This window comes from Pituophis catenifer, unplaced genomic scaffold (assembly GCF_029215685.1).
Source record: "Pituophis catenifer annectens isolate HBS135680 unplaced genomic scaffold, rPitCat1.0.hap2 SCAF_3, whole genome shotgun sequence".
Classification (NCBI taxonomy): Eukaryota; Metazoa; Chordata; class Lepidosauria; order Squamata; family Colubridae; genus Pituophis; species Pituophis catenifer.
Genome location: NW_027256883.1, coordinates 12,714,442 through 12,727,696, shown reverse-complemented (window position 1 = coordinate 12,727,696; position 13,255 = coordinate 12,714,442). Strand labels below are relative to the sequence as shown.

Here is a 13,255-nt window from a genome sequence, read left to right as displayed (position 1 = left end):
AATAGAATAGAATAGAATAGAATAGAATAGAATAGAATAGAATAGAATAGAATAGAATTAAAATATAGAGTATAGAGTAGGGCAGGGCAGGATAGGAATAGGAATAGGAATAAACTGGAAGAGACCTTGGATTACCATTCCAAACAAGTGATTATCCAGTCTCTTCTTAAAAACCTCCAGTGAAGAAGAGACCACGATTTCTGGAGGCAAGCTGTTCCACTGGTTAATTGTCCTCACTGTTAGGAAGTTTCTCCTGAATTCCAGGTTGCTTCTCTTCTTGATTAGTTTCCATCCATTGCTTCTTGTCCTGCCTTCTGGTGCTTTGGGGACTAATTTGACCCCCTCTTCTTTGTGGCAGCCCCTCAAATACTGGAATACTGCTATCATGTCACCCCTAATTCTTCTTTTCTCGAGACTAGCTGAACCCAAATCCTGCAGCCGTTCTTCGTGCTTTAGTCTCCAAGCCTTTGATCATCGTAGTTGCTCTTCTCTGCATTTTTTCCAAAACTCAACATTTTTTTTTTTTTTGGTATGGTGACCAAAATAGGTTGATCTAAATTATATAGTAACCAAAATATTTTTATAGTCCTCAAGGCACGTCACAATGTTTGCAAGTTGAAAATTGAAAAATTTGACACTTCCTACAAAGAAAAAGAGCTGGTTAATTAAGACTTACTCATTCCTTTGGTTCCAGTGGAACGTAGCTCCAATTAATTTTAGTTTGATCAAAATGACTGCAGGAAGGAAGTCAGAAAAAGCATACTAGTCTGAAAGCAATTCAAAAAGTGCTATTTGCTTTAAGAAACTAAGAATCAAAATCATGCAAAGTATTAGTACTGCTTTATAAAATCTTAGTAAGGCCACACCTCTGGAATACAGGGACTCCTTGGCTTACAACAGTTCGTTTAATGACCGTTCAGTTACAATGGCACTGAAAAAAGGTGACTTATGACCGTTTCTCACACTTACGACCATTGCAGCATCTTCACAGTCAAAATTGATGCTTGGCAATTGGTTCATATTTATGACGGCTGCAGCATCCCAAGGTCATGTGATCCTCTTTTGCGACCTTCTGAAAAGCAAAGTCCATGGAGAAGCCAGATTCCCTTAAAGAACCAGGTGACTAACTTAACAACTGGCAATGATTCACTGAACAGCTGTGGCACGAAAAGTCCAACTGGCACGAAATTCACTGAACTATTGTTTCTCTTAGTCACAAAAAAATTGGGGGCTCAATTGCGGTTGTAAATTGAGAGCTACCTGTACTGCATCCAGTTTTGGTCACTACAAAAAGATATTGAGACTTTTGGAAAAAAAAGTGCAGAAAAGACCAACTAGGATGATTAAAGGGCATGGAGACTAAAACATGAAGAACGGTTGCAGGATTTGGGTTTGGCTAGTCTAGAGAAAAGAAAGACGAGGGATGACGTGATAGCAGTGTTCCAATATCTGAGGGGCTGCCAGAAAGAGGAGGGGGTCAACTTATTCTCCAAAGCACCAGAAGGAAAGACAAGAAACAATGGATGGAAACTAATCAAGGAGAGAAGCAACCTGGAATTAAGGAGAAACTTCCTAACAGTGAGAACAATCAATCAGTGGAACTGCTTGCCTCCAGAAGTTGTGGGTGCTTCACCATTGGAAGTTTTAAGAAGAAACTGGACAGCCACTTGTCCGAAATGATATAGGATCTCCTGCTTAAGCAGGGAGCTGGACTAGAATACCTCCAAGATTCCTTCCAGCTCTGTTTGATTGATTGTGCCCTGTTTCTCAGGAAGATAAATCTATCTCAGCATCTACTTCTGTCCTACTGTCGCAGTACCATTGAGACATATGGCATTCTTGCATGGTATGGAAGCAGCTCTGTAGCGGACAAAAAAGCTCTACAGAGAATCATTAGAACTGCCCAGAATATCATCGGATATTCTACAAGCCCTGGACGACATCTTCAAATCTCCTTGTTTGAGAAAGTTGCATAACATTCTGAGATTCTTCCCCTCCTGCTTACAATCTTTTTGGACTGTTGCCTTCTGGCAGAAGATACAGAACAACTAAAACTCGGACCACACGTTTTCTGAATAGTTTTTATCCCAGAGCTATAATTGCACTCAACAATGAACTAAAGGGCCACCATCAGTGAGCTGTTGGACAGTATTACTTGGTCTGTTGTGGGGATGTTTGGGTGGTTTAGGGGTGGGGAATTTGTGGTGGGTGGGAGTGTGTTTGGGGATTGTTATGTGTGTTGGACCTGGTCTTTGGGTGTTAAGTGAATTTCGTTGTATGGGTAAACTGTGTATACACATACAACGACAATGAAGTTATTTATTTTATTTATTTATTTCCCCTAAAATAAGACACCCCCTGATAATAAGACCAATCAGACCAATAAGACAGAGCTGCAAATCAGGTAAGATGGCAAGACGAGCCTCGTCTTGCTCCAAAATAATAAGACATCCCCGAAAATAAGGCCAAGCACTTATTTCGGGGTTCACCAGGGTCTTATTTTCGGGTAAACACGATGATCTAAATCCAGTTCCACCGACATTACAGGCAGTCCTCAACTTACAACCATTCACTTGGTGACATTCAAAGTCACGAAGGACCTCCCCAAAAGATACTTATGGTTCGGTTGTGAAGTTTGAATGGCCGCCCCCTGACTCCGCCCGAGTTTGCAGAGTCCCGTGACTGCTTTTGTTGAAAACTAGGATTTTACTTCTGCTTTTCAGCAAAAATGTCCCATAGTGAATAATAAGTTCACTTAACAACCGCGGAATTCGCTTTACGAGTGTCCATTCACTTAATGACCATGATTTACTTAGGGACCGCCGTTCAAAAAAAAAAGTCATATAATCAGTTGAGTCACATGATGGTCCTCTTTATGACCATCCTGATTTACTACCGTAAGCGGAAACTCGACAGATAGTCCTCGATTTACAACAGTTCATTTAGTGACTGTTCTAAGTTACAAAGGCGCTGAAAAAAAGCGACTCATGACCGTTTTTTGGAGTTACGACCTTTGCAGCATCCCCATGGTCACGTGATCCAAATTCGGATGCTTGGCAACTGTTTCATACTTATGATGCTTGCAATGTCCCGGGGTCACATGAGATCCTTTTGCGACCTTCTGACGAGCAAAGTCAATGGGGAAGCCAGATTCACTTAACAACCGGGTGACTAGCTCATCAACGGCAGTGATTCACTTAACAACTGGGGCAAGCAAGGTCGTAAAACGGGGAAAAACTCACTTGACAAATGTCTCACGCTTAACAATAGAACTTTTGGGCTCAATTGTGGTCTTAAATCCAGGATTACCTGTATTCCTTTTTAAGCAATGTTCTCCAGGCACCTATTCATTATAGGCCCCTCCCTCTTCAATTACTGAAACAAACCACGCTTAGAAAAATGAAAGCTGATTTTTATTGTTGTTTCCACAGCCAATCCTTTGACACAAACATGCATACGTAATTTGGCTACGCACACACCAATTTTTTTTTTGTTGAAAAACATTAGTTATTAAACATACAACATACATCCTTACAAAAATGAGTCGAAATGCAAACTTAACTTTTTTTTAAAAAAAACCCAAACGAACGGTTTTTACTAGTTCTTTTAAAAAAAAATCTTTGTGTTGGGTACCATTTGTACAAACACTGTTAATTTAAACAAATCTGCTTTTTTTTTTTTTTTGAAAGTTTTCCTCCCGGTTGCACATAAGAAAAGCTGCAAATAGAAAATGAAGTCACTGAGGATTTTTCTTTTTTCTTTTTTTTTTAAATAGCAGTAATAGGCAGTTTCGCCATGCACGAGAAGCAATATTAAATATTAGTTTTTCAAAAAACAAAAAGGAAAACAAAACAAAAAAAGAAACCACGTTTAAAAATATTTAGTTCAAGTCACAGAACTTTCTCTCATACAGAGAAATCCATAACGCAATGCAAGAAATTAGCTGCCATGTACAATGGCGACTCTGAAAAGTAAAACAAAACAAAAAAAAAATAAATTTACCTTCCAGAGATGATACATTTCATTGATTTTGGCACAGAAAAGAAGTTATCAGCTTACCCAAGGACAAGAACGTGATTTTTTTTTTTTTTTTAATGGAAGAGAGGACACGGGGAAAGAAAGTCAAAAGCAAGACTGAACAAGATAGTAGTTGCAATCACTTTTTTTTAAAAAAAAAATCTGTGCATCTCAGTCATTGCAGAATACTGTTTACAGCAGGAGCACACCTTGCAGGTAACTGTTATTGCAACATAGATTTAATTTGCTTGGAGGTAGTCTCATCGTTCAAATGTTTTGTTGTGTACCTATCGAGGAAAGAAATACATGTTAAGGTGATGCTTCGCCTTATTTATTATTTTTTTATAAAAATGTCAAATGAGCCTTGGTGGCGCAGCAGACTAAAGCACTGTTAAGTAGCACCAGCTGCCTGCAATTACTGCAAGTTCAAATCTCACCAGGCTCAAGGTTGACTCAGCCTTCCATCCTTTCGAGGTAGGTAAAATGAGGACCCGGATTGTGGGGGCAATAAGCTGACTTTGTATAAAAAAGAACACCACTTAGGGAGGGGGGGCCGAAAGCCCTACTAAGCAGGTATATACAAAAGTATGAAGGCTATTGCTTAACGCACTGTAAGCCGCCCTGAGTCTCCGGAAAAGGGCGGTATATAAATCGAATCAATCAATCAATCAATCAATCAATCAATCAACGCGGTGAACAGTGTGGCACCTGGGCGGCATACATTCCAGTACAAACAAAACTAATTGGATTAAACATTATTATTGCATTCAATCAACTTGTGAAATTTCCATAACAATACACATCTATATTAGGTTACAGTCTTATCATTATTCAATTATTCCACCTATTTCTCATTATTACTTTCATTTTATCGAATAAAAATGTAATACATTAATATCCCCTTTATTTCTATCTCTTACTCTAGCTTTTAATCATATCACCCAGTTGTCAAATTTCCGAAAGATGCCCTAATTCAAATTTTTTTTACTACCGGTTCTGTGGGCGTGGCATGGCTTGGTGGGTATGGCTGGGGAAGGATACTGTAAAATCTCCATTCCCTCCCCACTCCAGGGGAAGGATACTGTAAAATCCCCATTTCCTCCCGATCAGCTGGGACTCGGGAGGCAGAGAATAGATGGGGGTGGGGCCAGTCAGAATTTTTACTACCGGTTCTCTGAACTACTCAAATTTTCCGCTACCGGTTCTCCAGAACTGGTCAGAACCTGCTGAAATCCACCTCTGATATCACCCTATATTAGAAATCTTTTCCTTTCCGTTTTTTTTTTTTAAGACTCAGATCAAGTACAGTTTGTAGTGCTGAGGCAGCCATAGCAACAGCACTTAGATTTATACATGCTTCATAGTGTTTTACATCACTCTCTGAACGGTTTATAAATATCAGCATACAACAATCTGGGTCCTCATTTTACTGACCTCGGAAAGATGGTCAACCTTGAGCTGGTCAGGATCGAACTGCTGGCAGTGGGCAGAGTTAGCCTGCAATATTGCATTCTAACACTACGTCACCACCATGATGCTAAATAGTGCAATTGACTGTCTATCCATCTCTCTTCTCTCTCTCTTTCTTTCTCTCTATCGATCGTATTCTTTCTCTGTCTCTCTCATCAGCTCATCTTTCTCACCAAGGGACTCTGGGCAGTGTACAAATAACATAAAAACTGTACATAATTTTTTAAAAGAGGCAATTAGAATTCCACATTAAAAAGTTGATTAAAGGGCAGGAGTTGTGGAACAACATATTCTCTGGATAAGAGTTATTTGACTCACAAATGCCAGAAGAAGACATGTTTGACAGAAACCAAACACAGCACTCCTGGAGAACCCGATACAATGGAAAAGCATGGTGATGGAAAGGTTATGGTTTGGGGCTGCTTTGTGGCATCACGGCCAGCTTCCCATCAAAGAACCCACTATGAATCCTTCATTGTACCAGAGGATGCTTCAGGATAAAGTGAGACCACCTGTCAGAAAACTAAAGCTCAAACAAAAGGTGGCCTTGCAACATGATAGGAACCCTAAATCTTCTACTAAATCCACCTAAGAATGAGAAAGAAAGAAAGAAAGAAAGAAAGAAAGAAAGAAAGAAAGAAAGAAAGAAAGAAAGAAAGAAAGAAAGAAAGAAAGAAAGAAAGAAAGAAAGAAAGAGGGAGGGAGGGAGGGAGAGAGAAAGAAAGAAAGATAGAGAGAAAAAGGGAGGGAGGGAGAAAGAGAAAGAAAAAAGAGAGAGGGAGGGAGGGAGAAAGATAGAAAGAAATAGAAAGAACGAGAGAAAGAAAGAAAGAGAGGGAGGGAGGGAGAAAGAGAGAGAGAGAGAAAGAAAGAGAAAGAACGAGAGAGGGAGAAAGAAAAAAAGAAAAAAGAAAGAGGGAGGGAGAAAGATAGAAAGAAAGAGGGAGGGAGGGAGGGAGAAAAAGAGAGAGAAAGAAAGAAAGAACGAGAGAGAGAGAAAGAAAGAAAGAGAGAGGGAGGGAGAAAGAGAGAGAAAGAAAGAGAAAGAACAAGGGAGAGAGAGAAAGAAAGAAAGAAAGGAAGGAAGGAAGGAAGGAAGGAAGGAAGGAAGGAAGGAAGGAAGAAAGAAAGAAAGAAAGAAAGAAAGAAAGAAAGAAAGAAAGAAAGAAAGAAAGAAAGAAAGAAAGAAAGAAAGAAAGAAAGAAAGAAAGAAAATAAATTCTGGAACGGCTAAGTCAAAACCTAGATGTAAAGCTCACTAAGGGTGGTTTAAAATAGGCTATATAATTGAGGACCCAGTTGTGGGGGCAATAAGCTGACTTTGTATAAATATACAAAAGGGTGAAGGCTATTGCTTAGCACATTGTAAGCCGCCCTGAGTCTCCGGAGAAGGGCGGCATATAAATCAAATTAAATAATAATAATAATAATAATAATGCAATAAACCCCTCAAACATTTTTTTCGCACAGCTGGGGGGAAAAAGTGTCTGGAGAATGGGGAAAAATTCCTTTTAGTTGATCGGTGGATGGTTATAAGAAATGTCCACTTGAGATTACTTCTGTCCAAGGGGCAATACCAGGTATTAGAGCCATGGTAATTTTTTTCCACAGGGGAAAAAAATGGCATATAGGTAGTCCTTGATTTACAACCATAATTGAGCCTACAATTTTAGTCATAAATCAAAATGGTCATTAGGTGACCGTGCTTGATTTTACAACTTTTTTTTTTTTTTTGCAGCGGCTGTTAAGTGAACGTCGCAGCCATTAAATGAACACGATTCGTTAAGCGAACTCATTATCTCCAATATGGGGGTGTCTTTTTGCCGGAAACCAGAAATAAATAATGGTTTCTGGGGGGAAAAAAACCCCATCATACATTGTAAAAAAAGGAAGTTTTTCAGGTCCATCGTAACGCTGAATGATCACCTAGCAACTGGTCATAAGTCATGGACTACCTGTATCTATTTTATTTTTTGTTGAATGGATGATCGCAAAGTGAATTTTTCATAGGATCTTTTTGTTCAATTACATCATCTTTACACCTTTATATTCTGCTTGAATGAAAACGAAAAGATGTGATATATTTACGTTTGTTTTTTTTTAAGCACATGGATGATGTGCTTGCGAATTTATCTTTTTCACATGACGGCATCTGATTAAATTAGCGTTTACTACGCAAAATGTTCTTATAAACTTGGATCTTTCGCATTTGTACCATCTTAATTTTTACTGTGCTTTGTCCCTAAGCTCTAAACAGCGGTTAGTGCCAGAAATATACCATAGAGAATTGAGATATTTGATTGTGAATGTTTTAACAGCGGCTAGAATTGTGTTTGCGAAAAACTGGAAAAATGAGAAAATACCAACGCAAGATGAAGTTATTAAGAAAATTATGGAATGTGCTGAAATGAGTAAATTGACATATGAAATTAGAGAACAAGAAGATAAACAATATTATAAGATATGGGATTTATTTTACCAATGGCTAGATAAGAAAGCATGGAAATGAAATATGAAACATGAAATGAATGTTATAAATATAATACTTGAAAATAATTTTTATAAAGCGGTAAAGCCATCGTTAAATAAATGATAAATGAGGATGTTTATTTGTTTGAAAGTATGAGAAACTAAGTAACTAGTAAATTTGAATATGGAGATAAAGCACAAAAGATTTGTAACCAACCGACACACTGTTTGAAATTGTAATGGAAGACGGATTGATTTTTTATGTTTTGTTTAAAAAAATTTTAAAAATAAAAAATAAAAAATAAAAATAAACAGCTGTTAGTGAGAATTCAGTCCAACATGGCTTGATCTCCTTGTTCCCTTTTCTACTTATTTGGGAGACAAAATTGTCTGCTAGGTTTGTCAGGAACCTGTTGGATCTTCCACTTGGTGCAGAGTTTGTCCCCCTGTTGATGTCAGGGTAGTTAAAATCCCCCAGCTTTGGGCAATATGTTTGCAGTACTGGTTAACCAGCAAATGAAAGAGGATGGAGGGCTTGCTAATTCTTACAAATCTGTTTCTTGGAAGCAAGAGACTCACAAGCCAGCAACTCTATTTCTTGGAAGCCAGAGACTCACAGTCTCTTGCTCACAGTCAGCAAACCTCTGGGATTCAAACATTCATTCTACATCAAGATGGATTTAAACACACACACACACACACACACACACACACACACACACACACACACACACACACACACAACGCAACGATTGTGCTTAACATGGGAGGGCTTGTTAGGTACCTGAGAGCATTTAGAAGGCCTTCTACGCTGTTTGGAGGCTGGTCTTTGAGAACTTTGATGCATCCTTTCATCTAGAGTGCCATAAAACAGGAAAAAACAAAATATAGCATTTCAACGAACGTCTAGACGTGATGCAGTAATTCCGTACCTGTAATTTCAGCGAACTTGATTCATGCAAAGACTTTTTATTGGATATTTTAGGAAATATCCAAACTTGGTCTCAGTGTAAGTCACCTGAATTCTTAAAATGGCAACTTAATAATAATAATAATAATAAACCCTGCCACCACAAAAAAAAAAAAAAAAAAAAAAATCAAAGAAACTGTAGCATACATTTTCTCAAGCTCTGTTTAGTTGTGAACTTGGAGAGACCCATACGTGTAAACGACTCCTGAATTATCCCATTTATTGTCTAAATTATTTATTTTTCTAAATTATCCCATCTGTTGTTTAAAGCAGTACTTTGAATGCTACATCACCCATGTGTTGTTCATATGTGCTGTTAGGAGAAAAACATGAAGGATAGCATAAAAACCGAAATATGTTACATAAAGAACTATATTTTATGAAGACCTAGAGCAGGGGTCAGCAACCCGCGGCTCTGGAGCCACATGTGGCTCTTTCACCCCTCTGTTGTGGCTCCCTGTTGCTAGTCGGCTCCACAACTGATAGGGCTTTCGGTTAGGACAGGTAGAGGAAAAAGGATGCCGTGCTAGGAGGAGACTCTATGGTGGGGGAACCGGACTTCCGGTCAACAGAAGAAAAAGGACACCGTGCTACAGGGGTGGGTTCTAAATTTTTTTACTACTGGTTCTGTGGGCGTGGCTTATTTTGTGGGTGTGGCTTGGAGGTCATGTGACTAGGTGGGCGTGGCTAGCTGGTCAGAGTCATTTCTGGAAGGTCCTCGCACTTACGACCAGTCCTCGCACTTACGACCCGACTCATTTGTTTGCTTTTAACACTGATCAGCTGGAGGACGGCCCTTTGAAGCCCCGCGGCAAGAGTTTAAACAGTTTTTTCCCCTCTAGTCATCAGCTGGGACTCAGGAGGCAGCAATAGATTGGGGGTGGGACCAAATAAAAGGTAAGAATAACGTGGAGGGGGGAGGGCGGGGGGGGAGAACCGGTTCGGTGACGTCATATCGTCACCGCTACCGGCTCGGCCGAACCGGACCGAACCGGGAGGAACCCACCACTGCTGTGCTAGGAGGAGACTATGATGGGGAAACCGGACTTCCGGTCGGCTCCAGAATTGAATGGGGCTTCCGGTTAGGACCTTTGTTGCTCTTTGAGTGTTTAAGGTTGCCGACCCCTGACCTAGAGCAATAAAGAACACACAGAGGAAATAGGAAATAGCACACAAAGAAGAATCCAGGCAAGCAGCTTGAAGCAGCAGAAATGGAGTTGTGAAAATAAAAACTCAAAATCATTTGAGGCCAGCACACAACATTAAGAATAATAGAAAGGGCTGCTTCGCTTATGTTTAAAATAAAGGGGGGGGGGGCGGATCAACATATCACCTATTCAATGAAGAAGGGTAACAACTAATAAGGAAGAAACAGAGTTATTCCTGTTTTCATTCCATCTTCTCTAACGAAATCTATGTGTTCCACTAGCAGATTGTGAAGAGAAGTAGGAAGGGATGAGAATAAAAATTGAGACTGATAAAACTATGGTCATGAAATACCTCTTTATTTTGAATGAGTTTAAATGTCCAGGGCCAGATAAATTGAATTTCAGAATACTGAAGGAATCACCTGATGGGTTGGCCAAATATTTGGGTATTATTATTACTATTAAACTCCCTGGAGAACCGAAATCTCCTTATCTTCAAAAAGAGGAGAAAGGAAGGCCAAAGATGCAGAAAACTATAAATCCGTCATTTTGACACCAATGCCTTGGGAGATGCTATAGTAATAGATCTGTTTGTAAGCACTTTTAAAAATAATGAAGCCAGCACGGATTTGTCAAGAACAATTCTTGCTGCATCTCATTTTTCAAAAATTATCCCATTTTTTAATCAAATAGCTTCCCTAACACATTATGGGAAGGTTGCATATTAAATATTGATTAGCACCCTCACTTGGTATCTCTCTCCAATTTGATGAGGTGGGTATAATTATTGATTATATCTATTTATCCATTTAATTGGAATGCTTTCCAGCCCAGACTTAATTAGCTTGCTAATCAGCATATTGTAGGAACTTGGACCAAAGTCAGGGATAAAATCCAGCAGGTTCTGACAGGTTCTGGAGAACCTGTAGCGGAAATTTTGAGTAGTTCAGAGAACCAGCAAATACCACGTCTGGCTGGCCCCAGAGTGGGATGGGAATGGAGATTTTGCAATATCCTTCCCCTGCCACGCCCACCAAGCCATGCCCACCAAACCACACCACGCCCACCAAGCCACGCCCACAGAACCGGTAGTAAAAAAATTTTGGATTTCACCACTGACCGAAGTGGTGTAGAAAATGTGTCTCCCATTTGCAGCTGATACAAAATTGGATGGGAGAGTTCATATCTTAGAAGATGGAAGTAAAGTTTAAAATTGAGTTGATAGGCTGGAAAAATGACCTGAGTATAATGTGAAAAAAGTTCAGGTAGTCCGACTTACAACAGTTCATTTAGTGACTATTCAAAGTTACAATGGCACTGGGGGGAAAAGTGACTTATCACCGTTTTTCACATTTACAATCGTTGCAGTCTCCCCAACAGTCATGTGATCAAAATTTGGATGCTTGGCAATTGACTCATATTTATGACAATTGCAGTGTCCCAGGGTCATGTGACAGTGTCATGGTTTTGTGACTTTCTGATGAGCAAAACCAATGGGAAAGCCAGATTCACTTAGCGACTGTGTCACTAAGTTAACAATTGCAGTTATTCACTCAACAACTGTGGCAGGAAAGGTCGTAACATGGGGCAAAACTGACTTAACTATCACGCCTAGCAACGGGAATTTTGGGCTCAACAGTAGTCGTTAAGTCGAGGACTATCTGTACTTGCCCCTTTCATATTTTTTCTAAAGGTTCTCATTCAGTGGCAAAGACTTCCCAAAAAATCTGAAAGGGAAGAAGTACTGTTTCCCTTTCAGAAGGGGAACAGTGTCAAGTGCTTCAACTAGGAAGCAAATTCCAAATGTCCTAGGATTGGACATTTATTTATTTAATTTATTTATTTGTCAACAAGGAAACAAGTAACAGTATAGACATAGACATGGACACATGAAAAAAAAATGGCACAAATAAAAGGAAATAAATAAGCAGAACATAGCCATAAACACATAAAATGAGTACATATAAATGGGAACAGTAGGACAGGGGAAAAGATCGTGGAGAAGTCCTAGATTGCAAACTGAATTTGAAACCGTAGCCTGGTGTTGCAATAAAAAAAAAAACACTTATTAGGCTGACTCAACAGAAGCATTGTTGCCAAATCACGGGAAGTAATTGTTCCCCTTTATTCTGCTTCAGTCAAATCCCGCTGGGCTCCATTTTAAGGATTCAGAGAAATTGGAAGAGGCTAAGAGAGGTGCAATAAAAGGATCATCAGGGGAGGATAAATTTAAGGGAGAATCTGAAGGTAGAATCCAGGGTTACTCTTAATAAAAAAGTATCCAGGGGTCACATGACAGCCCTCTTCAATTGAAGCCAAAAATTCTTAAAGTTGCAAAGGTTGGACAGTAAAAGTAAAGGTTCCCCTCGCACATATGTGCTAGTCGTTCCCGACTCTAGGGGGCGGTGCTCATCTCCGTTTCAAAGCCGAAGAGCCAGCGCTGTCCGAAGATGTCCCCGTGGTCATGTGGCCGGCGTGACTAAATGCCAAAGGCGCACGGAACGCTGTTACCTTCCCACCAAATGTGGTCCCTATTTTTCTACTTGCATTTTTTACGTGCTTTCGAACTGCTAGGTTGGCAGAAGCTGGGACAAGGAACGGGAGCTCACCCCATTATGCGACACTCGGGACTCGAACCGCTGAACTGCCGACCTTTCGATCGACAAGCTCAGCGTCTTAGCCGATGAGCCACCGTGTCCCTAAAGGTTGGATACCCTGGCCTAAATAGTCCTTCCAATCTACAATTAGCCCTCTGTGTCCTCCCACTGTCCTTCCTCCTCCCCCATGCAGTCAGCAATGAAAAGGAACATTTCAAACTATCCAAGCAAAGAACTTACATCAATTTTTGAAGTTTTTGCAAAAGCACCCACTGGATGCACATGGTCGTAGAGGATTATAACACCCACCATTACCCTCAGGCAGAAGGATACGGTCTCCTCGTTTGTGAACCTGCTTCTGTATTCTCTGGAGAAACAAGAGACGACACAAAAGAACATTGGATTACCAAAAGCTGAAGCAACGTAGTTTTTAACAAACTTGCAAGTTCAGCTCAATAACTTCCCAAAACATGACCTACATTTGCCATGAGTGACTGTAGGACAGCCATTTATGAAGAGTCTTAAATTAAGCTTATCAACTATAACGTTCAACTATTGTTATCCATCTTTCTTGGATGGATCCA

The 13,255-nt window shown here is 39.8% G+C and overlaps 1 protein-coding gene across 5 annotated transcripts in view; it reads right to left on the bottom strand.

Moving 5' to 3' along the window:
• Nucleotides 1-521: 521 nt before the first annotated feature.
• Nucleotides 522-13,255, bottom strand: part of CYRIB (CYFIP related Rac1 interactor B) — a 121,410-nt gene continuing 108,676 nt past the window's right edge. For 4 of the 5 annotated variants that reach the window (XM_070942016.1, XM_070942020.1, XM_070942015.1 and 1 more), the window contains 3 exons: nt 12,912-13,038; nt 8,741-8,811; nt 3,392-4,304 (listed from right to left, as the gene is read on the bottom strand). In XM_070942016.1, coding sequence (XP_070798117.1) covers nt 4,241-4,304; nt 8,741-8,811; nt 12,912-13,038 — 262 coding nt within the window. In that variant the 3' untranslated portion in view covers nt 3,392-4,240. Of the gene's footprint in view, nt 642-3,391; nt 4,305-8,740; nt 8,812-12,911; nt 13,039-13,255 lie in introns of those variants that run through there. The other variant, XM_070942017.1, reaches the window with a different exon arrangement.